At 51.8% G+C, this 22,615-nt stretch overlaps 2 protein-coding genes across 3 annotated transcripts; one reads left to right on the top strand and one right to left on the bottom strand.

Annotated features, from left to right (window-relative positions):
• The first annotated feature begins 4,752 nt into the window (after nucleotides 1-4,752).
• Nucleotides 4,753-7,843, top strand: LOC121672106 (omega-hydroxyceramide transacylase-like). Its single transcript, XM_042044628.1, has 5 exons — nucleotides 4,753-5,575; nucleotides 6,251-6,316; nucleotides 6,813-7,022; nucleotides 7,103-7,163; nucleotides 7,605-7,843. The coding sequence occupies exons 1-5, from the start codon at nucleotides 5,327-5,329 to the stop codon at nucleotides 7,787-7,789; spliced, it is 771 nt and encodes a 256-aa protein (XP_041900562.1). The 5' UTR covers nucleotides 4,753-5,326; the 3' UTR covers nucleotides 7,790-7,843.
• Nucleotides 7,844-8,435: 592 nt separating this feature from the next.
• Nucleotides 8,436-20,656, bottom strand: LOC121672104 (omega-hydroxyceramide transacylase-like). Of its 2 annotated transcripts, none has more exons than XM_042044626.1 (9): nucleotides 20,004-20,656; nucleotides 17,098-17,330; nucleotides 15,991-16,056; nucleotides 14,421-14,633; nucleotides 13,940-14,000; nucleotides 13,718-13,858; nucleotides 13,364-13,457; nucleotides 12,982-13,092; nucleotides 8,436-9,572 (listed from the first exon to the last, which is right to left on the bottom strand). In XM_042044626.1, the coding sequence occupies exons 1-9, from the start codon at nucleotides 20,203-20,205 to the stop codon at nucleotides 9,458-9,460; spliced, it is 1,236 nt and encodes a 411-aa protein (XP_041900560.1). In that variant the 5' UTR covers nucleotides 20,206-20,656; the 3' UTR covers nucleotides 8,436-9,457. The 2 variants fall into 2 exon arrangements, with proteins under 2 accessions (XP_041900560.1, XP_041900561.1); XM_042044627.1 differs by lacking the exon at nucleotides 8,436-9,572 and adding an exon at nucleotides 10,338-12,475 and having other exon boundaries at nucleotides 20,004-20,654.
• Nucleotides 20,657-22,615: the final 1,959 nt, after the last annotated feature.

Below are 22,615 nucleotides of genomic sequence, written 5' to 3'. Positions count from 1 at the left end.
CACCACTTTGCAAGGCTCTGAGCCAGATCCTCCCTTGCACCACTGGCCTTGGCAGAGATGAAGCTCACTCTCTCTCCATCCAGCCCAGCACTTCCCCAAGATCCTGTTGGAATAAAGGTTCAACAATCTATGGATTCCAAAAGGCTGAGCATTTCCACAGGCTCTTCCTACCAACAGCTCCTCAGGTGCACAGGCCAGCGTGTTGCAGGGTTCATCCCTCCTTCCCCTTTTCCTGGCCTGATTTTGGGAATTACCTCCATGGGACACTGAGTCTTGGTGGTTTGTCCTAGGGGCCAAGGCTGGGAAAGGACAGGGATGCAGTAAGCAGCCTGAGGCTCAAAGTGTTCCTGCCCACCAAAGAAAACAGTTATTTGTCCAGGAGGAGCAGGAACCTTTGGCTCTGATCCACATTTGGTGCCAGCGTGGGCTGTACGAGCATGGCCCAAATCTCCATTTCAATCCCATATCTCCCCTCCTGGCTCCACACAGGGACAGACGGGATGTGACTCATGCAGACACTGAGACAGAGCAGGGACAGAAGGGGAAGTTGTGCCTTGCTGTGCACGATGCCCTCCAAGCACAACCCCTCCATCTGAACCGTGCCATCTGATCAACAAGTCATCTCCTTGTCCAGGGAAAGCAGGACAGCTTGGACCAACACAGCCCAGCCAGCCAGGTCCCTCCATAAATTCATAGCTACAATTCCTTTTGCCTAAAACCTGCAGTACTGCCCCCCTAAAGCAGCAGAATCGAGGCACTGCAGGAGCTGTGACTCAAAAACCCCCGGCCCTGTTAGGGGCCAGCAGATTCCCCCACACGCTCTGGCTACAAAAGCCCCCCAGGTCAAACCCCACATGGCATTCTGTGCTCTCCTCCTTCTCCAAAGTGTCAGTGACAGATGCCAAGGGCTCCCTGGGGTCCCTTTTGTCTTGCCCAGGCATGTGATGCTCTCACATAGATTGTGACTGTTCCATCAATTCCTTGACTCGGCCAGGATGACGTGGTACAAAGCACCGGCTGCACAGCCCCCTGGCTCCTAAATGCCAGTGACAGAAGGAAAACAAGCTCCATTTGGTCTGCTCCAGTCACTTGTCACAGCCATTGCAGGACTGCTCCTTAAATGCAGCTTTTATTCTGGACTGTGATTGTATCCAACTGCACGACACCACCACACTGAGCCTTTTTCCTTCCAAGAGCTGCTTTGCAGCGCTTGGGCTCTGAACCCCACTGCCAGGGTGCTGCCAGGGAGCTGCTTGTGTCGATGCCAGATCCACTCCCAAAGCTGACAGTTGGATCCAGCAGGTCCAGAGCCACTTGCCAGATGGCACAGCCACCCCGCTCCGCTCCCAAACAAACACCCAGCCACGCGCAGCCCAACCCGCTCTGACAAGTGAGACAGGAGGAAGGTCAAACCATCTGTTTGCCGAGGGCTCAGTGCAGTATTTAAGCACAAAGTGTTTAAAGACTGGAAATCGGATCTTAGATTTCCCCGTTACACAAGTGCTTTAGTCTTGCTTCTGCCCAGTCTCCGTGAGCTTGGAATCATTTGGGTGCTAAAGCTGATCAGAAATAGGAAAGCACCCAACACCTACAGCAGCAGCACAGTTATCCTCAAACCAGTGCTGCCTCCTGTGCCACAAGACAGTTGGACCCAACTGTATTCCCAGAACAGGAAAAAATATTCTGTTATTTTTTACAATTTAAGTTTCTGAAGTTCTTACTGCTGAAATATTTTGAGTATTTTCAAATATTCAGTTGACATCAGTTTCCATCCCTTCCCAGAGCAGCAGCTGGTGCATCTCATCACAAGCAGCTGCATTTCGTGAGACTGTAACTATTGCCAAGGGTTTGGGGAGCTCTGAGACACATGGCACATACACTCAGGCTTATTAATTCCTTCTGCCATGAAGGAGACCTTTATTTTTCCTTGAAACCTCACACTTCTACACAGCTAAACCATATCTTGAGTGCCCTGGTTTGAACTCCCAGCTCACAGTGCTTTGAACTGGAGAGCTGGACTACACAACCTCCTTCTGAGTTCTCTCAAGCTGACTTTTCATATGTTTCGCCAAGTAACCCAAGTAGTCCAGCCACACTGGAGTTCCCAGCACTCCCAGCTGTGCCTGCATCCCACAGGGCTCCCACTTGGCTCTGGTGTGTATTTATTTCAAGGCCAGGCTGGATGGGGCTTGAAGGAACCTGGGACAGTGGAAGGTGTCCCCTCCATGGCAGCGGTGGAACAGGATGAACTTTAAGGTCCCTTCCAACCCAGATCATTCTTTGATCTACTATTAATGTGTCTCACTGGGTGAGACACCCTATACCAGGGTGATCCTGAGGGTCCATGTAGGCTACGGAATCTCTTCTAGGCTGAAATGAAGTTGTGCCTGCCCAAGTGCCTTCCAGCTGAAAGTGATCTGCTCAAACATCCCCTTGTCCTCACCCCATGGCACGAGGTGGAACGAGATGAGCTTTAAGGCCCCTTCCCACCCAAACAAGTCTGGGATTGTCTAAATCCTCCATGATTTGGGAGCACCAGCACATAGTGGGTGTTAGTGACAACAGGCGCGGCTTCATCATCTGCCTCAGACACGGTCTGGGCTGTGCAGAGAGCATGTAACATCCAGGAACAGACCAAGGGTTTGAAAGCCAGGGAGACGTGGCACTACCTGCTAGGAGGGTGGAGTCTTGGCTTCCCTCTGCTTTTCCATGATAAACACTGTTTACTTCTTGGTGCTGCAAGATTGGGTAAGAAGGTAAAACAAATGGATTTTGAAACTATCACAATATTACAGAGGTGCAATTAAGAGTAAAACATGGTCTGTGTGACATGATCCATGGCTTTGGTTTGGGATTGCAGTGCCAGAGTTGTCCAGCTGCATTTGGAAAGCAGTGCAATAATGTGTCACATTTCTAGATCCCTCTTGTGCTGCTGACTGAGGGCAGGAGGGCTTGAATCCAAGGTTTGAAGCACTGGCAATGCTGCTGCTTCTGCAAGACTGGCACTGGTTCTTTCCCCAAGTCATGGAGTTGGGCATAAAGGTTTTTCTTCAGCTCAAGAGCTTAAGTGTGCCTCACCTGTGGGTTCTAAATGCCACTTCCCTCCTGCACCAGAAGCTGCTTCTGAAGTTGACTCTTCTCATTGCAGTTAATTCTTAGGGCATCCTTGCACTGAAGAGTAGATGGAAAATTATTTCCAGTGCATTTCTCCTCTTGATGAGGCATGGGATCTATTTATTCCTCTTGTCTCGAGTCTTCAGTTTTATGTTGCTGCTCAGCATTAGCATCTGCAGGGTGTGTGCAAGGAGCTCAGTGCCTTGGCTCCTGGGGGGTGGCAGACACTGCTCCCGTGTGGAATTGGGGCTGGATTAACCCTGGCCTGATAGAGCCCACAGCCCTGTCAGCCCCAGCATGTCCAGCACAGCTGCTCGCTCATCCTCAGGGCTGTTTTGCAGCCCCCTCACGGAGATCAGGGCTGCATCCAAATTCCTCCAGCACTTCCCCTGGCACACTGCAAGAGGGAGAGAAGCATCTCCTGGGTGGCTTTGGGAGCATTTTACCTGAAGATGTCGGGTAGATTTCCATGAACATCAGAAGAGGAGTGTCCAAGCTGTTATTGTTTGTTCTGGCCACTCGCCTCTGTCTCGCCCAGAGCTCAGTGCTGCTTTTCCCACTTGCAGCTTCCCAATGTCTCACCCAGCTGCAAAGCTAAGAAGGCTTTGCATTTCTCCGTGGATAACCAATAAATCCCTGTGTTTGTCAGACTTTTTGCCCCCTTCTTTCCTTCTTTATTGACCTGTGGCTCTACTGAAACCTCAGCCATGTAGGAAGAAGGTGAAACCACGAGCTGCTTCCCAGACTCTGAATTTTTACCCCTTTGTAAGCAAACTCAAGCCCTGAAATTGTGAAACAAAGAAAACAACTTGGGTTGTGATTTCTTTAGTAACCCAGTCACCTTCTTCACTCCCTGGGATGGGCTTTGGCAATCTGTTACAAATGGGGCAAGAGAGTTCTGAGCAGCATCTTGCAAGACTCTTTTGTACCAGGGAATATTTGCTGATTCCTACTGCCCAAGAGGCTGGAATTTTGTTCTGGAACTCCAGGGTGTCGGTGAAGCAGTTCACTACTTTGGGAAGCAGCTTTCCCCTCCCAAAGATTCAGTCCTGGGGCCCACCGGACCCCCCTGGGCTGCTCCACCAACACCTGAGTGTGACACGTGGCTGTGCCCTTCGCCTGGGGCTGCCCAGCAGCTCAGGGCTCAGCTCAGACACCCTGCAATGCAATAATCTTATTTTAATGAGCATTAGGACATCACATCATCCACTTCTGCCCACTGCTGCTGTTCCACTGGACGTTTGGCTCAGAGGTTTATGTCAAACAGAGGGATATAAGACAGTGAGAGTGTGGTTGGAAAGAGAACCACAGCTGAGGGTTGGCTGGCTCTGGAAAACCCATTGAAGCTGTTGGGCAGCTGTTTTCTTGTCGTTGGGGTTCTTGGAGTTAGCAGAGATGCTGAAAATAAGTGGAAAAGAGGGAAGACCTTACTCTATACTGTTTAGAGGCTGTAGTTTCTTGGTTATATACGAAGCTGGAGTGTTATCTGCTTTGCAGGACTTCTCTCCTGACATAATGAAATCCGCATACAGGATCTATGGATCATCTTCAGGATCAGTTATAGCTACAGCTGGATTGTGTGGATGTGATGTGGGTAAGGGCTACACACTTCTGTTTATTTTGTGCCTAAAGAGATGGAATAGCTGGGAATTTTGGAGTTGCAAAAGATTTTTGTTTCATTCTCCATGGTTAATTCCTCAGGGTTTTGCTTTATTGGCTTCTTGAAGAGTGGAAAACAGAGAAAACAGAGTAGATATAGGCATTGCATCTTATTAACTTGAATTAATGGCAAGCATATCTAAGAAAAGAAGCAGAGGTGCTCTCCCTAATAAGGCATTTGGGATTGCTGGGAGAGTCCCAAAACAAAGAGGGGAAAGAAAACACATGAGCAGGGCATAGAGGAAACAGGAGGAAATGTTATACAAAGGCTTCCTGTTAATTTTCTCTCCTATGTCCAAAAGCTTTTAAGATGTCTTGTGGAGAAAATGGAGAGAAATGGGAAAAGAAAGCAGAATACTTCTACCTCCTGCAATATTGAAAGTGCCTGGAAAATTTGGGTCCACTCATGGGAGCTTCCACCCTAATGAAAACAATGGCTCTATATGAGCATTTAGCAGCAGGATAAAATACCCCTTTGCCAGGTGGAAATGCAGCTCAGAAAGTGCCTAAATAACACAGATTTGTGCATAAAGAACAATGTAAGGGATATAGAATGATTGCTTTGCTTTGCTTTGCTTCAGATGAGATGAAGGAGTATGTCCTTAGTGGTCTGAAAACCTCTCTCTGGGGTTTTATCCCTGGAGGAAGGATACTTAGAATCTTAAGGGGTGCCTTACGCAAATTCCTGCCTCCAAATGCCCACGAGCTGGTGTCTGGGAAGCTGCACATTGTCCTCACCCGCGTGCACGACTGGAGAACTGTGACAGTGTCCGAGTTTGCGTCGAAGGAGGAGCTGATTCAGGTGGGAGCAGCCACAGGCACCCCGTGAGGGAGGAGCTGTGTGACATTTGCTGCCCGGCCATGTCCCACAGCACAGAATCACAGAATGGTTTGGGTTGCAAGGGACCTTAAAGCTCCTCCAGTGCCACCCTTGCCATGGCCAGGGACACCTCCCACTGTCCCCAGTTGGTCTCAAGCCCCGTCCAACCTGGCCTTAGACACTGCCAGGGATCCAGGGGCAGCCACAGCTTCTCTGGGCACCCTGTGCCAGGGCCTCACCACCCTCATGGTAAAAAATTTCTTCCCAGTATCTAAATCTCCCCCCTTGTAGTTATAAACCATCACCTCATGTCTTATCCTAACAGGCCCTGGTCCATTGAGGTCCATGCCACCATTTCTGTCCTGGCCACCCTCTGAATCCAGACAAGCTGAAATAATTTTTACAAATCAGCCCTTTTGATTGCTCTCTGAGTTATCCTGAACAGGCAGGGAGCACATTGAGGCATCTCACAGCTTCCCTTCCTACGTCTCTGCCCTGGCTGTGGGTATCAGCCATGGTCTGGTGCACATTGGTCAGTGGTGCCCAAGAACCCAGCTGGGGGCCCCTGTTTTGGCATTCACAGATGAGCCACCACTCCCAAAGGCAGCAGTTTCCGTGGCTCTTCGCTCACCTCTGTCCTTCCCGTCTCACCCACAGGCCGTGACGTGCAGCTGCTTCATCCCGCTGTATTTTGGGTTTTGCCCTCCAACGTACCGTGGGGTGGTGAGTAGCGCTGTGGGCTGGAGACCCTGTCCCAGCTCCGGCCCAGGGCCCCTCCAGCCTCTGGCCTTTCTCCAGTGGTGGCATTAAGGATGTTTCTACCTGGCTTTGCCACCAGCATAGCTCGAGGCTGAGTTCCCACAGTGTCTGCAGAGGGAAGAACAGGGCCCCAAAATCTGACCTCACTGCAAGACAGGACCCAGCTTCTCACAGAACTGTCCATCTTCCCCTGTCCCTGGGGTTGCCTCAGCTGCCTTCTGCTGCACCTTCCTCCCGCTTCCATTGCAGCAGTTCTTTGGCTGGAAGGGAGGATCAGGGTGTGGACCTGGAGCAGGGGAGCAGCGGCTGGGGCAGTTGCCTGGAAGGGGATCTCTGCAGCCGCAGAACCTCAGGCTGCTGTGGGCCTGGCTGGGGAACAAGCCCCACGTGCTTGCCCGTGTGAACAGCACTGCTCTCTCTGCCCAGGGGAAGGCTCAGGGCTCCCTGTTTTGCCTCCTAGCGCTACGTGGACGGCGAGGTGGCCATGTGGACAGCCGACTTTGTGTCCCGCACCACCATCACCATCTCTGCCTTCGCTGGAGAATACGACATCTGCCCCAAGGACGGCCCAGCTGCCTTCTTGACCTTCCAGCTCGCTGACTCTATCTTACAGATCTCAAAAATGAACATCTGCCGCTTACAGCACGTTTTTCAGCTTCCCACACGTGAGGTGAGCTGCTCCTCCAGGTAGCCAGAGCCACGAGCCCCCTGCAGCAGCCCAGCTGCCCTGACTGCCACCTCCCCCCGCAGGCCATGGACCGCTTTTATATCCAGGGCTACCAGGACACGGTCTCCTTCCTGAAAAGACTGAGTAAGTGACTGGGAGTGAGGACAGGTAGGTTGGGTGCTTCCCTTACTTCATTGGTTTGCTGACACAAGGTAAGAGATGCTGCCCCAGAGTGGCTGGGGCAGAGCAATGCCTGTATTCCTGGCACTGCCAGCATTACTTGAGCCCTGGCCTCTCCAGAAGCTCCCTCAGGAGCCACACTCCCCTCTTCTCTGCCACACTGGGCATGACACAGCTTTATCCCAGGGAACACAGGTGCCAGGACCTCTAGACGGAAGCGCAGGCTCGGGTGCCCTGTGTGGTGTTTGATAACCCCCTGAGGCACAGAGCAGCAGTGTTTGGTGATCCCTGAGCGCTGGGGTCAGCAGTATCTCTGGTTTCCAGTCAACCCAGGTCATGCCTCGCACTGCTGCACACCTGGCAGTTGAGCAACAAGCAGTGAGAGCTGGCTTCTCTTCCCACCAGGGGATTTCCAGGTGAATTACTTCGAGGGCTTCACGCTTTCCTTGGCCAATGAATCACGTCAGAAAGGTGAGGAGACCCCGCAGCTGAAGCCACAACTGAGAGTTCTGCACTCCAGAGCCACAGATCACGAGGATGACACCAAAGAGAATCCAGGAATCGGCCAGGCAGCCAATGAATACGAATAGGAAGGCCCACACCACCTTCTCCACCCTCAGGAAGGTAAAGAACCAGCACTTGCTTTACCCCATCTGTTTCCAAGTGACACTTGCCCAGGGCTGTCAGTGCCCAAAGAGGCTCTGGGGCAGGTGAGAACATCGGGAATGGGAGAAAGTTCCCTCTCAGCTCAGGGCTTACGAGTGAGGCCTCACACTGAGCCCTCACCCTCGATCTGGCTGAGGACTGAGGACTGAGGACTTCATTTTGGCTGTGTCAGAAGGGCTCCATGGACAAGGAGCCCTTCCCATGGAGAAGGCCACGTATTTACTCACCTTGTGAGGTAATAACCGGTTCTGCCCACGCATCCCTTCAGCAGGGGTGTCTCAAGGGTTCAAGCTGCCTTTGCTCTGCCAGCCAAACCCAGGCTTCTTAGGAACTCTGGCTGCAGCCACAGAAAGACTTAGGGCAAGGAAAGCATATTCCAGCTGCAGGTAAACCTCTACCTGTGCCATTCTGAAGCAACACAAGGCAGGTTTAAATCCAAAACTTAGAGTTTTCTGCAATCCTATGCAAAATAACGCCCGCTCCCCTTTTAGTTTTGCATGGAAAACCTGTGAAACCTCAGCGCTTCAGTTTCCACTTTGTTGTTACTAAAAAATACAAAGAAGCATCTGCTGAAATGCCAAGTTTCTTTCAATTTTACTCTTTATTTTCTTTTTCTTTCTGAGTCTTTCAACATTTCAGAATTTATCAGCTTAGGAAAAATTACACAGCTTTTTCAACCTGGGGATTATTTAAAATGTAGCCACATCAATTAAATTAAAAGTGAAAAAAGACACAATCTGCTATATCTAGGAGGCCCACAACAAATGAGGAATACAAAGGGGAAGGAATAGGATTGTTACCATTCCAGACCTAAACAGAAAAGCTTGGGAAACATAAAATGGGAGCAAGAAAGAGATTTCCTTTGAAAACAAACCAACTCTAGACCCACTAAGAAATGCAGGACACAGTGTTAGGCTGTAGAAGTTGCTTCCCTGGTTGCTTTTTTAAAGGCTCCATCAGTCTGAGCATTCGTGGAGCTTTTGGAAGCAACACGGTGGGCATGAGGTTTCTTTGGATGTTGGGCAGCTCTGGGCTATCAGGAATCTCTGTCTCTGGTTTGCAGCTGGGCTGCAAAATTTTTGACCAGCCCCAGGTGAAAAATTCCTCCTGTGGGAGGAATCAGACTCATTTGTCAGGCCAGAGAGCAACCAAGGGGTGAGCCCAGGCTCTTGATCTCCAGAGGAGAAGCACATCAGATTTTCCAGTTCTGGGAAGGAAAAGCCCTACTGATCAAGGCCAGGCAAAGGCTCTTTCACTGTTTGTCTGTGCAATGCTAGGATATCATTGATGCTACCAAAGCAGCAGCGGGATAAACTTGTGAACAACTTGTACCTGATTTCTTGAACAAGTGATATTTCCAGAGGACAAGTGTCTGGAGCCTGCAATCCCACGAGGCTCAGGCTGGATTAGCAGGTTCTCCACATGGACTTGCCTCTCATCCGTGTGCCCAGCAGGACAACTGCACAAGGAACTGCACCCTCCTTAGTACCCAGACTGGAGGCAGAGTCTGGCATAAAGCACCTGCAGCCAACAGCCAGAGGCACAGGCAGGACTGGGCACGTGCTTGGCTTTGTTGGGCTCTGTTTCATGGATCAGACCCAAGGACTCTTCCCTCTAGACCTGCAGAGGGATCCAGCTCCAGAGGGAGCTCCTGCTGTCTTGGGTTGTCTCCAGACTCTCATCCCGTCCACCTCAGGCTTCACATTTCTGCTGAGTTCAAAGCAGAATGAGACGAGCAACAGGACAGGGGTACAAGGGTAATATTTTGAGGCTACCAAAACCTGCTGCCCTTTAGACAACAGGAGGAAGGGAAGCAGCTCTGACCAGGCACCTGAATCCAGCTTGTCCCACAGGAACTGCCAGAGGTGTCTGTCAGACTGACCAGTGTGGTTTTATTCCCTTTAGGGCCAGGTCAGCCACAGAAGAGCATTTGTGACCCCGCTGCTGCCTTTGGCCCCAGTTTACACTCTAAAGAGGCAATGAGCAACTTGGAACCCAGCCTGAAGGCAGAGCCCGACCTGTCCTGAGGAGCACATGGACTGTGACAGCAATGCCACAGCACAGACAGGGCCACAGCCCCGGATGATTCCCATGGTCCACCCCTAGAGGAGACATTGCAGGCTGGTTCTATCCCCACTGGGTGCAGCTGGGGTTCCCACTTTGCTTCCTTGGGGTGAAACAAGCTCCTGCACAAGATGATTCCAATCAATGCCAAACTTTGCCTCTATCCATTGCCTCTGGCAAAGCCTCCTGTTGCCATTAGCTCCAAGCTCATGTCTCCAAGAGGAGACGGCGCCAGCTCTGCTTGCTTGAAAAGATCAGGGGTTAATAAAGCAAAACCCAGCTGATTTCAATACTGAATTGTTAAATACTTCTTTCTTGCTCATTTGCTTGCTTTCTTGCAGCTTTGGAGCAGCAGAGTTCTGTGCTGAGACCATTTTAGTTTGGGGCTTCCTTGCTGATTGTTTTTTGTTAAAGTTCTCAAAGTTTTACCAACTTTCTATGATCAAGCCCCACATGGGGCAGGTGGGATACACCGGGCAGTTCAAACTGTTTGTGGCTGAGGTTTGCAGATGCATTTAATGGATTTGGAGGTCCAATTCCTGGATGAGAATTTTCTTTGGGGGATTCTAATCCCCATTTCAATAGGGTAACTGCCCCAGGCTGACTGAGATGGTAATATCCTCCTGCCTGGAGGCGGGCATGGTGCTTGCAGCAGCCTGGAGAAGGAGCTGTTGGATAAGTGGGAGGGAGCAGAGGTGCAGAAGCAAATGCTGGGCTGATTGTCCCTGCCTGGGGTGGGCTGGCTGTCTCTGAGCCTTCCACTTTGCCCTGTGGCAGCAACAGCTGGATTTGAGCAGCCTGGCTTTGGCTGCAGTGGTTGAGAGATGTAAATCCATCTGGGATGCATGGAAGACAGGAGCAGACAGGATCCAATGCAAACGGGATCCATCAAAATGGGCCAGAAAGTTCTAAGGGGACTGGAGCGCCTTCCCGGTGGAAACAGGCTGAGAAACTTGGGGCCGTTCAGCCTGGAGAAGAGAAGGTTGTGTGGAGACCTCACAGCCCCTTCAAGGATCTGAAGGGGCTACAGGGAAGCTGGACAGGGACCCCTCATCAGGAAAGGGAGGGACAGGACAAGGGTCAATGGCTTCCCACTGCCAGGGGGCAGGGTTAGATGGGATATTGGGAAGGAATCCTTCCCTGGGAGGGGGCTGAGGCCCTGGCACAGGGTGCCCAGAGCAGCTGTGGCTGCCCCTGGATCCCTGGAAGTGTCCAAGGCCAGGCTGGATGGGGCTTGGAGCACCCTGGGACAGTGGAAGGTGTCCCTGCCATGGCAGCGGTGGAACTGGGTTATCTTTAAGCTCTCTTTTAACCCAAACTGTTCCATGATTCTATGAAATAAGCATCCCGGTTTCTTTTAGCAAAATCATTCCAGAGAAAATATTCCCAGGTCACTGATTTCAACCAAAGACAGCAGAACACAGGATATTGATCTTTCACAGAGCACTCATAGTTAACTTTGAGTCTGGTTACATCAAAGCTGCCTTCAGCTACTCCCCACATTCATTCCTGCAGTCTCCAGGGCCCTTTGGATGAAACTTCCCTCTGTTCCCCTTCCCTTTGTGCAATTAAACAGGCTATATATATATATATGCTCCGATAAACAGCTGCTGCTGTTGGGATCCATTTGCTGCCTGTCTGGAACCAACAAAAGCAGGAGACTCAGCTGGGGCAAAGCCAATCCACAGCCTCTGATGTGCAGCATGGATTTGGGATAATTAAGAGTGCTGCCAATTAATTCTGTGTGCGGACCAGTGGCACAGGGTGTGTTTGCCTGGGCCATGCTCTGTGTGTGGCCGTGAGTTACAGACAATTGCAGGCAAAGAACTCATTTCCTTTTGAAATGTCCGGACATGCAGCCTGCAGGACTCGGAAGTAGGGGGAAGTTAATCTTTATGTTTCTCCATCCTTCTGCACAACTGCATGTTCCAGGGGGATCCAAATGCACTCCCACCTCCACAGACAGGAGAAGCAGGGCTATGGGGAGATGTGAAGCTCAAGAATTGGTAATTGGTAAAAAAACTTCAGGGAACTGTAGAAAAATTAGTTCCTGCCCAGTGTTATGCTCCCTAAAGCTTCTCCCTCTCTCCCTCTGTCTCTCTCTCTCTCTCTGAGAAGTCTCTCTGAAAGTTTTTGAGTGGGAGGAAAACACTAAAACATGGCATTTCCTGGCAAATGCCCACCCTGTAATCTGCATTAAAGCAGGGAAGGGATGCTGCTGGTGGGGGGGAGGTGGAGTGGGCAGGGAAAGGTCTGGGCTGTGAGGTCTGCAGGTGAAGCTGCCCAGTGGTCCCTGCAGCCTGGGGTGGGTCCCAGGAGCAGCACCGAAGCTTTGCCTCGGCCATCATGGAAAAGCAGGTCAGGCCTGAGCACGGGCACTGCAGTGGCAGCACTGGAGACAGAACCAGACAGGTTCTGAAGGAAAAAACACTCCCCAGAAATTGCCTCGAGAACCAGCAGCCGTGCTGGTGTGTGCTGGTGTTGCCCACCACATCCCGAGGCAGCGCTGGAGACCCCCAGGGCCCCGCCAGGATGATCCTTGTTACCTGTGGGAACAAGGTGAGAGCTGAGGCTAGGTCGATGTCCTGACAGGGATGAGCAGCTTCAGGAATGTTTGACCCCAAAGGGCTTTCTCACAGCTGCTTCAAGGTGAAATCATTGCGAGTCTCTTGGGCAGCTGCACAGGAGGGAACTCGCAAGCAGATTTGGGGGGGATATGCCTTAAATCCCTAGAGCCTCGTTCCAGAACATCTCTCAGGATCTTGGAGAATGTGCCTGGTGTCCTGCCAGGACAGAGTCCAGCAGATAAATATCTGGAACATGAATGTATTGCACTAGGGAAGTGGCACTAAGCTGGTTTGTAGCTCCGTTGAGATATCAAAATAATATCACAGGGATAAAAAAAATAGCTACTTTTAATGTGGGCTACTCCAGATTTAGAGTTTTTAGCCATGCTCAGCATCAGTGACCCACGGGTGAGGTTCTCAAAGGTTTCCCTGCTCTGCACCCTGCTCTCTCTATGCTGAGGGTCTGCAGCCCCCCAGCCCCTCACCTCCTGTCCATGACTCTCTTGGGCAAACCAGGCACCAGGGTTTGGAGCAGTCTGTGGAGTCGTTGTACCAGGGAGCTGACACCTTCCAGCAGCCCCCACACTGTCTTCACCCTGCAAAAGCAAAGTAAACAGGCTGAGTTTAATGATGGCTAAAGGCAGCAAAAGGGGAGGGTGTTCATGGTAAATGCACACTGTAATAATCTTTTCCATAACCAAGAGATCCTATGGAACACCATACCCAGCCATACCCACTCTCCCTTGGATCTTGCCTTCAGGGAACATCGAATCCCTTCGTGTGTCCCTTCAGCTGCCCTGCTGCTGCTGAAGGCACAGCCCCTGGTTTGTGTGTCATTCCCTAATGCCTCTGTTGGGATGTTCTTACCCCTTCCTGAATAAGGCTGGAAGCCTGTAGGGCTGCAGCAGGACCATCGCCAGTGGGTCCTGCAGTCCATGCACCTGCTCCTTCTTCCACAAGCCTGCACCCAGGAATGACAGCATAGAAGGAAATAAAGACCAGTAATTACAAGCAATGAAATAAATGCAATCATTCCTCTTGTCCAGCTCAGACAGGTACTGAAGCCCAAGCCAGAGTCCAGCTTGAGCCACTCTTACAAAGTCTCTTTGTGATAGAAATATTTACTGTGAGAAATAACTCAATAATGTCTTAAATATAACAGTGCCCCTCTTGAAGGCTGCAGCAGCCCTAAACACAAGCTGAGCACCCCAAATCCTCTACCTGGCAGGAAGTAAGGGGTCAGGCACTGAGGGACCCTTTTGTACAGGCCGGGGTATGTCCCATTGGATTGTCCAGAGTCGTTTTTCCCACAGGTGCTGCCGAAGCGGAAATTGCCATCAAAGTAGTTAAAGCCAAAGGCATCTGGGAGACAGGGAGAGAAAGGGATGATGTGTGTCTGTGTCACACTTGGAGGTGCCCCTCGGGTGCTGGGGTGCCACTTACTGTTCCTGTACAGGAAAAGGGCAGTGTCCTGGTACCCCTGGGAGAAAATGTCGTTCAAGACCTGCAAGGAGAAACACTTGAGGTCGCTAAGGAGCCCTGATCCCAGTACTACAGGATCTATCTAAAGCTGTTTGACTGTGAAGGGTTGGGATGGCCTATTTGGGAAGGCAGCAAGCACTGGTTGGTTTCCAACCACCACAGCACCAGTCAGAGAAACACAGAATGGTTTGGGTTGGAAGGGACCTTAGAGATCACCTGGTTTTGTCTGGTCTTTTGCAGGTTGTGGACCCCATCCCAAGATGGCCACCCATCAGCAGTGTCCCGCCCAAAAATGGACTGCAGAAACAGTGGGGCTGCCCCCTCCCTTTGAAACCCCATTAATTAACAGTGGAGATTGAGCTGAATCTTCAATCTTGAGAAGGCAGAAGCAGCATTAATCTTTTAACCAAAGCTAAGCTGGGAGAAGTCCTGGTGGGCTCACCATGGTGCTGGGTGGAAAGAGAGCGTAGCTGATCCTGCACAGGTTCTCTATGGAGATCTGGATGCTGCCATTGAAGATCTGGAAGCAGAAGAAGATGGCGGGGCAGTCGCGGGGGCAGATGTCCAGCTCGCCGGTGAACGGGGACACGGTGATCACGGGCTCCTCCAGGCTGGACACGGGCTGCAGGCCCGTGAAGCCTCCGTCCACGTAGCGCTGGGGGAGGAGCAGAGGGAGGGTTTGCTTTGAGGACCTTTGCAGTGTCACCGAGTTGGGAACCAGTAGCTGAACTGGTGACACTCCTGCCACAACCCCGTCCCAGCTTGTCCTCCCTTCCCACTTCCAACAGCGTCTCATCCCACCTGTGCTCTTTATCCCATTGCCAGCTCCTTCCCCAGCCCTGCCTGTGGCACCCAGCCAGCTCCTTCACCAGGTGCTATAATCCACAGCAGTTATTAAAACAGAAATATAATTCTTTTCCTTCACAAAACTTTGTACAACAATTTTTGGCAGTCAAGAGCCAATTCAGACATCACCGAATGCACAGCATTGTATAACTTCCAAGTCCTTGGCTTGAGCAGTAGGGCCCCCACATTTAATAATTGCCTGCAGATCGCTGGGGGATTCCTCACTGTTCAAGGAAAATATCAACTGCTCTATTCCAAAAGCAATCTGGATTTACCACCCGTCTCAGGGGTATTGGAAGTGGCAGCTGATGGAATTAAGTGTTCATGAAATAGCAGTGCAGAGGGGCCTCACACAGCAATGACAGACCCGGGGATGGGTTGGGTTGGAAGGGACCTTAAAGCCCATCCAGTGCCACCCCCTGCCCTGGGCAAGGACACCTTCCACTGTCCCAGGTTGCTCCAAGGCCCGTCCAACCTGGTCTTGAACATTTCCCCGGACCTTAGAGACCCTTCCAGTGCCTCAAGGGGCTCCAAGAGAGTTCAAGAGAGACTTTGGACAATGGATGGAGTGACAGGACAAGGGGGAATGGCTTCCCACTGCCATTAGGGTTAGATGGGATATTGGAAAGATGGGAATTCTTCCCTGTGAGGGTGGGGAGGCCCTGGCACAGGGTGCCCAGAGCAGCTGTGGCTGCCCCAGCCCTGGAAGTGGATGCACTGGAAAACGCTGCTGAGCTCCTCCCTCCCTCCGATAAGCAGAGCATGGAAATGCACAGGGCTGGGGGAGGATCCTGCCACGAACTCTCGATGTCTCAGCCATACAAGTCAGCACCTGAGCCAAGGATGAACCTGCACTGCAGAGGGCCCTGCCTGGGATAACTGGATTGTGCCTCAAGGTCCCCACTGTGGGCGTCGTCTTATCTTAGACATCTGCAAGGTCAGCCACACTCTGTCCATGGGCAAAGCAGGAGGGGGCTCTCCAGATGGCAATTCCACCCAGCTATCATCTTGGGATGCAGTGAAGAAAAAGCTGAGGGGCTTTTTCATCCTCCATCAACTAAAGAAAAAAGCCTGGACACACCTATCCCTCCCTGCTCAGAGGAATGTAAAGTTCAAACCCAAGAGCTCCTGCTGAGAGCATGTGTTTTAGTGGAAATGTCACTCACCACTCCTCGGTAGGATGGAGGGATGAATCCACAGTAAATAGGAAGAAAGCAGCTGCAAAGGAGAGCCTGGGGAGGAGAGGGAATGCAGAAGTCAATGCTCCTGTCAAAGTTCTGGACAAAAACTGTTGACTTGGTGTCTGAAAATTCAGCCTTGACAAAGTCTGGAGCCAGGCTGTTGGTGCCACCTGGACTTTTCTGGGGACTGTGGCAAGAAAGGCTTCAAGAAAGTGGAAACACTTCTCTGGAGCAGGGCACAACTGCATTTTTTAATTTTATAGCTGCCAGAATTAATAGTTGTAAATCTCCATATCTGTGTCCAACACTGCCCTTTGATGGTGGCAAGCTGAAGCTTTGGGGCCAATTTGCATCTTTGCAGGTTTTTGGACAAAACCAAGACACCCTCACAAGGCATCCTCACCCTGCTGGGATTTGTCTGTGGTAAAGCCACTGCTGGGGCGTTGGCAACCATTTCCCACCAGTCTCATCAGCTGGGAATGAGCACCCCAGGCTCCTGGGTTACCTGGAGGAGGCACCACGGGGTGAACTCTGACTTCTCCATGGAGTTGCCATCCTCTACTGTCTCCCTGGGACAAGGGACCAGGACCTCACAGTCAGCTCTGTTAGGGCTTTACCCTGGGATTCTCCCCCCAGCAGCTAATTTACTGGTTAATGAGCTGCTTGTTGTTCAGCAGCAGCTTTGTCCAGCTCCTTCCTCCCAGGAAAGTGCTGAGGCAACAAGGAAAACTATTGCCAGAGGGGCTTTGCTGAGGAGTGACCTCTGGGGAGAGCTGAGAGGTCTCACCAGCACTGACAGGGCTCTTTGCAAAGTCATTACTAGAGCCCCAACATCAGCTGGATGAGGCTGGAAACAAACCTGCTGCATTTTTATCATGATTTGTTCCATCTGATGCTGGAACTCAAATCTTCCTCCCTGTCCCCAAGCTCATGGAGCCCATTGTGGTGGGACCACAGCTCTGGCAGAGCCTCCTGACTCTCTGCCCATCTTGGGTAGAAAACAGTGCAGTTAAAGCCACCCACACTTGGGGTACCTCCACCCCAGGCGGGTGGTGGAGACCTTCCTACGGCACCAGAGGAAGGTCTCCATACCTGAATGAGCTCCTCCTTGGAGCTGAACTCTGAGGCCATGACGTTCTGGCCGTCCACCACCCGCGTCAGCGAGATGTGCAGCCGGCCCGAGGCCAGCAGGTAGGAATCCTCCGGCAGCATCCGCTGCAGGACAGCCTTGAGATTGGCCAGCAGGCTGCACTTGGGAGAGAGGGGGCCCAGGATGGTTTTCCTGACTTCCGTTGCCAGTGCAAAGAAAAACTCCTTTAGGTCATCTGAAACAGAGGCAGGGGGAAAGATGGAGAGAAAGTCAATCCCTGCTGCACTGCTAGTTATATTTTAAATTCTATTTTTAACATTCCTCACAAATACAGCTTCTTGCAGCCTCTCTGTGTGACCCCAGGATTATACTGCTCCTACAGTGGGGGATGTTGTGGCAGGGCAGAATGGGAGGCATCACCCCCATAATGTCCTCAAAGGACATCCTATCGTTGTGTGACCCCACTGGTGAAATCCCCATCTGCACCAGAGATGGGGCCTCAAGATGCTCCTGGTGGGGATTAGGGAAAGGTTCCAGAGAGCCCCAGGAAGGGGGACACTGAGTTATCCATGGCAGTGTGACTTGCACAACACATTCCTGCCTTCCACCTCCGGTTTTCCAGGTGGGCAGCCCCAGGCTTTACAGGGAGCTGGGCTGGCTCCCGGGTGAGGACGAGGAGCTGGGCTAAAGGAGCAGAGCCCCGGAGCCCCAGCTGAGGGCTCAGGAGACTCCGGGTTCTAAAGGTTCTGCAGTGATGGGGAGGAAGAGGAATGCAGCAAACCCTGCAGGAAGCCTGATCCCATAGAGGGAATTCGGACCCTTTGCTGACATGGGGAGCTCACCTGGGGGAATATCCCACCTGGGGGGTTAAACTCTTGCGGTGTAAGTTTATCCAGCAGCAATGTGAGCTGTCCTTGCATCCAGGTGGGCTCCCCGGGACCCTGCACCGGCCCGAGGCCACGAGCCTGGCTCAGCACCAAGGCCTTGTAGGGGCAGAGGTTTCCGTGCAGTCTCATGGGATTGTGTGGATGGACAGATGGATTAGGTGGAGTGTCCTGAAGGCAACTGGAGCAACCCAGGCATTAAGAGGGGTTAATGTGTGTTTGAGCAGATGCTGAGGCCACGCGGGGCGATTAACGCTGGCTGGGTTTGCACGGAGGGCATGCCAAAAGAGCCAGACCTCCAGGGAAGTGGGGCAGCCCCAGGGCACTGTCTGGCTGCTCTGTGTCCTGGAAATGGGGGGAAACATGGATAAACTGCCCACAAGCTGCTGGGTAAGAGGTGAGAGCCGAGCCCAGCTTTGGGGGCTTTGGGTCTAGACAGGGCTTTGACTCGGAGCGAGTGAAGGATGACCCTGGCAGCAATGTGACTGTCCCTGCCTGCACTAGCCTGGTGACAAGCATGTCCCATGAGGTGACCGGGGAGGTCGCAGAGGACAGCCTGGCTCTGGGAGCTCGGAGCTCCTCACCCAGCCCGGGGCAGGGGACGGGCACCTGACTGCAGCCACCCTGTGGGACACCAAACACACCTTTCACCTTTTTGCCCCTATCATCCCCAATATTAATATGACAGAGCTTGTGCCACATTCATTTTCCTTGTTAGAAACATAACCAGAGCCATCACTATCCAAAATGTCTTTTCTTCCTCTGGGCAAGATATTTTGGGCACAAAATCATCTCAGCCCCTTTAAGTGGATGGTGCCTTCCACCCCAGGGAAGCAGATGCCCAGTTCAGAACTGGTGCCCTCAGCAAGAGCAGGTGCTGAATGTGTTTGTACTGCTGGACAGCCTCAGCTCCATCCATTACAGCAGCAGGAGGAATCAGAAATTTTGGGGCCCTTGCTTATTTGTGGAGGAGTTCATCCCCATGTGGGCAGAAATGTTCCCTTCTGCCTTGTCTATACATATCTGCCAATGTTTTGAATTATTTTTAGCTGCAGCAGAACAGTTCCAGCATCCACCAGAGGTTTCAGGAACTGTGTGTTCCCTCCCGGCTTCCTCCATCATTATTTGGTCCCTAAAACCCTCTGCTCCTCCTGAATGTCCCCATTGCTTGAAGCAGAACTTGGATCAGCCTTCAGAGCCTTGTGTACACTTGTTTACACATGGGCACTAATTGGAAATATGGGAGGATGTGATTATTAAAATTGGATTAACTACTCTGAATTAATTCTACACATGGAGGATCTTGTTGCTAGAGAGGCCTGTTTACACGTTGTTGAAAGAGCATCAGAGGAAAACCTCTTTAGCAGCAATAAGAGGAATCCCAGCCCCGGGTTGGAGCAGACTGCTGTTCCTTCAGAAATATCCTGCTGACAAGCCCTTGAGCTTCAGCCACAGGGAAGGTGCACCTGGAGATGGGAATCACACGACATCTCCCCTTGTCCTGGGAAGGTTGAGTGGGATAAGCCAAAGTGACATGCAAACAAGGCTGTCAGCTCTGTCACCTGTGCGACAGCCACTCGTGTCCCTTTGTAGCTAAGGATCCCAAGAAACCTGATCCATAGGGAAAAGAGGGCTTTCCATGGGCAAATCCAGCCCCTGTGGCTGCACAGACTGGCTTTGGGACATCTCAGCACTCCTCAGACCTCAGAGCAGAAGAGCAGGAGATCTGCTCCTCCAGCAGGAGCAGGAAAGGAGCCAAAGGAATACAGATATATCCGGATTTCCCCCTGTAGTTTCTGCCCACCAGCTGAGCCAGAGAACGCTCAGACTGTGAGAACTGCCTTTTTCAGCTCACACCACCCAAAACTGCACTGCACTGGCTGCCAAACGTGCCAACACCTTGGGTTTCTGTAATGCCTTGAGCGAGGAGAGCTCCACCAGCCCCACCAGCCCCCCGAGGCATCGCCCCTGGGTTTATGGAACAAAAGCGCTCCCATAAGGCCTCGAGGCCGTGGTTTTCTTACCAAGGCCGACGCCGCACACGACAGCAGCAGCGATGAGCGACCCGGCCGAGGAGCCGTAGACCTTGCGGGCGGACTTGAGGAGCTCGGGAGCCAACTCCAGCAGGGACTGCACCACCCCAACCTGGTACAGGGCCAGGAAGCCGCTGCCCGAAAAGGAGAGTGAGAAAGGGGTGCTGGAAGCCCGGAGATCCTCCACAGCCATCTTGGGATCAAAGCAGTGAATCTGGCTCGAGGTCTTGGGTTGTCCTTTTTCACCAGGTGAACCTCAGGCTCTCTTCTCTCCTGCTCCATCCAGGCTCATCTCTGGCTGCAGAAGAGTCCACAGGATGGATTTTCTGCCTCCTTTTATGACAGCTCCCCGAGGCGTTGAGATCCGCGAGCTATTTTAATTGCTGCCTGTGCTAAAAACAGAAATTTTCCCCTGATCAAAACAGCTCTTATAATCCTCAACCACAGCCAGCTCGGATGCTCAGGGCTGAATCAGGACTGCCCTCTCATGCCAAGGAGTCTGCAGTGCCCCAGGAGCCCTCCTGGAGTGGGTCCCGGTGTTACTGGGCCTGTCACACTCAGAAACATCTGTGCAAAAATTCCTCTTTGCCTCATGCTTTCTTCATCCACGGGTGTTTTCCTAAATAGGATTCTCCATCAATCCCAGCTTAGGCACAGCTCAGTACTGAGTGAGTAAAGGCTTGTATAAGACACTTAAAGCCAGAGGATGTTACACAAGGGGTGGATGCAGGGCATTACGTTGGGTTAGGTTTGGAAATACTCCTTATATTTTCTCTCTGCTGGAAGGGTTTTGCTCTTGCCTGACTCTTGGATATTGTTTGCAGGGGGCAAAAACCAAAGAGCTGGATTTGTTTTTCTCTCCCCTCTCAATAAGGCCCTACAGCAGCACCATGTTCCCCAAACCTGTGGTTATTGAACCAAAATCAAACTGCCTTTGGACTGTCTGTGTTGCCTGGGGGATAGTTAAAAAACTAGGGAGAAATGCAATGGATCTCTTGTCTTTTCAGTCTTAATGATCCAATGCTGCTGCCAACATACAGAACAAAAATTGCCATTTCAACAGATGTATTTATTAAGTACTGGTAAATATTGTGTAGTTTCAGTTGTCCAAGTCCTTAGAGCTGCTCATGAGAGGAAACATTCCATGCGTTAGAATTAGGGCTGTGTTTATAACACAATGTGGGCATGAGGGTAAGGAGCAAGGCTCTCCCTCCCTGTGTCCATGGCCAGGACAGTACAGAGAACCACAGTCCCAGCATCCTGATACCCCCTTTGCAGTGCTGTTTCATCCCAAATTTTCATACATTTTTCCCTGCCTTCTCCAGCCATCACTGTGTCCCCATGACAGGAACTGGAGCAGAGTCCCCCACGTTGACATGCAAAGTGTCCCTGGGCTGAAGTGTCACCAGGAGCTGCCCATCAGCAGCTGGACATTGCATGGAACCCCCCAGGTAAAGGTCACAGCATGGCCAGGGCTGGTCTCTGGTGCTCCCTGCATGTCAGGACACACAGGAGGGAGTTGCCAGCTCCAAGATATATCTAATAATTAGTGGGATTATCCTGGAAGTGAACACCTGCCTGAATCAGGGCTTTTAGATCCACAGCCTTACTGGAGCCCCTAATTTCTTGTCTTTCCTGTGTCTGATATTTCACATTATCCCCTCGCTGGGTGAGTCTCTCACCTGCCCCAGCCTCTCCAAGCCTCCTGGAGATATCAAAACTTTGATCTATGTGATTCATGCCACTGGCTCCTCCAGCCCTTGGGAAAGCAAATCTCTTCATTTACATGTCTTTCTTTCAGTACTGACAAGTTCATGAACGACAAAAGTATCACCTGTTGCCGTGACTGGTCCAGACGGGCCGGGGCAGTGGAAGTGCACGAGGGTTTGTAGGCTGGAATGGGCTGTTCCCATTTTCCCTGTGCATTAACTGTTCCTGTTGTTTAGCCCAGGCCCCGGGGGATCCAGCAGGCTCTGCATGAAGAGGTGCAGGATGCTCCTGCTTCACTCAGTGCTTGCACCTCCTCAGCCGTGCCCAGCCCTGGCAGCCAAGGTTTGGGAAAGGTGTAAATGATCCCATGGGAGCTGTGGGAACACCCTCCTCTGTCCACACATGGCTCTGTCCTGTGCTGAGTGCCGGGGACTTCTCCAGAACAGCCAAGGTGCCAAATCTCCCCTGCACCCTCAGCAGCTGCCAACACCATGGCCTGGGACAGCATCCAGGAGGTATCATCCTGCCTGGCTCAGTTCCATGCTCCCGTGAGATGAAACCTTGTCATCATCCTCTTAGTGACAGCAAATTTTGCATTAATTGGCTCATTAAGTGCCGGGGTGATTTTCTAAGCTGCCCTCCCCCCCCCCGGCACTCCAAAGCAGGATTAGTGGGGACTGACGACTTTGGAGACACAGGATCCCAGCAGCAGCCTGGGATGGGTTCGGGAGAAAGCCTCTGGGTGGACTGGGGGCTGTGCAGGGCTGTGCTTTGCCCGGGCAGGATCAGAGCCCAGATGGCCGGTGTCCGTGAGCTGGGGATTTTCGTGCAAGGCAATTGTCTGCACTGTGGGAAGCCACAACAGGGTGTTTAGGGAAGGATGAAGGTAATGC

Source organism: Corvus kubaryi, unplaced genomic scaffold, assembly GCF_017639235.1.
Source record: "Corvus kubaryi isolate FWS band 111438036 unplaced genomic scaffold, C.kubaryi_AGA036_p1.0 37564, whole genome shotgun sequence".
In the NCBI taxonomy this organism is placed as follows: domain Eukaryota; kingdom Metazoa; phylum Chordata; class Aves; order Passeriformes; family Corvidae; genus Corvus; species Corvus kubaryi.
This window is presented reverse-complemented; position numbering and strand designations above follow the sequence as displayed.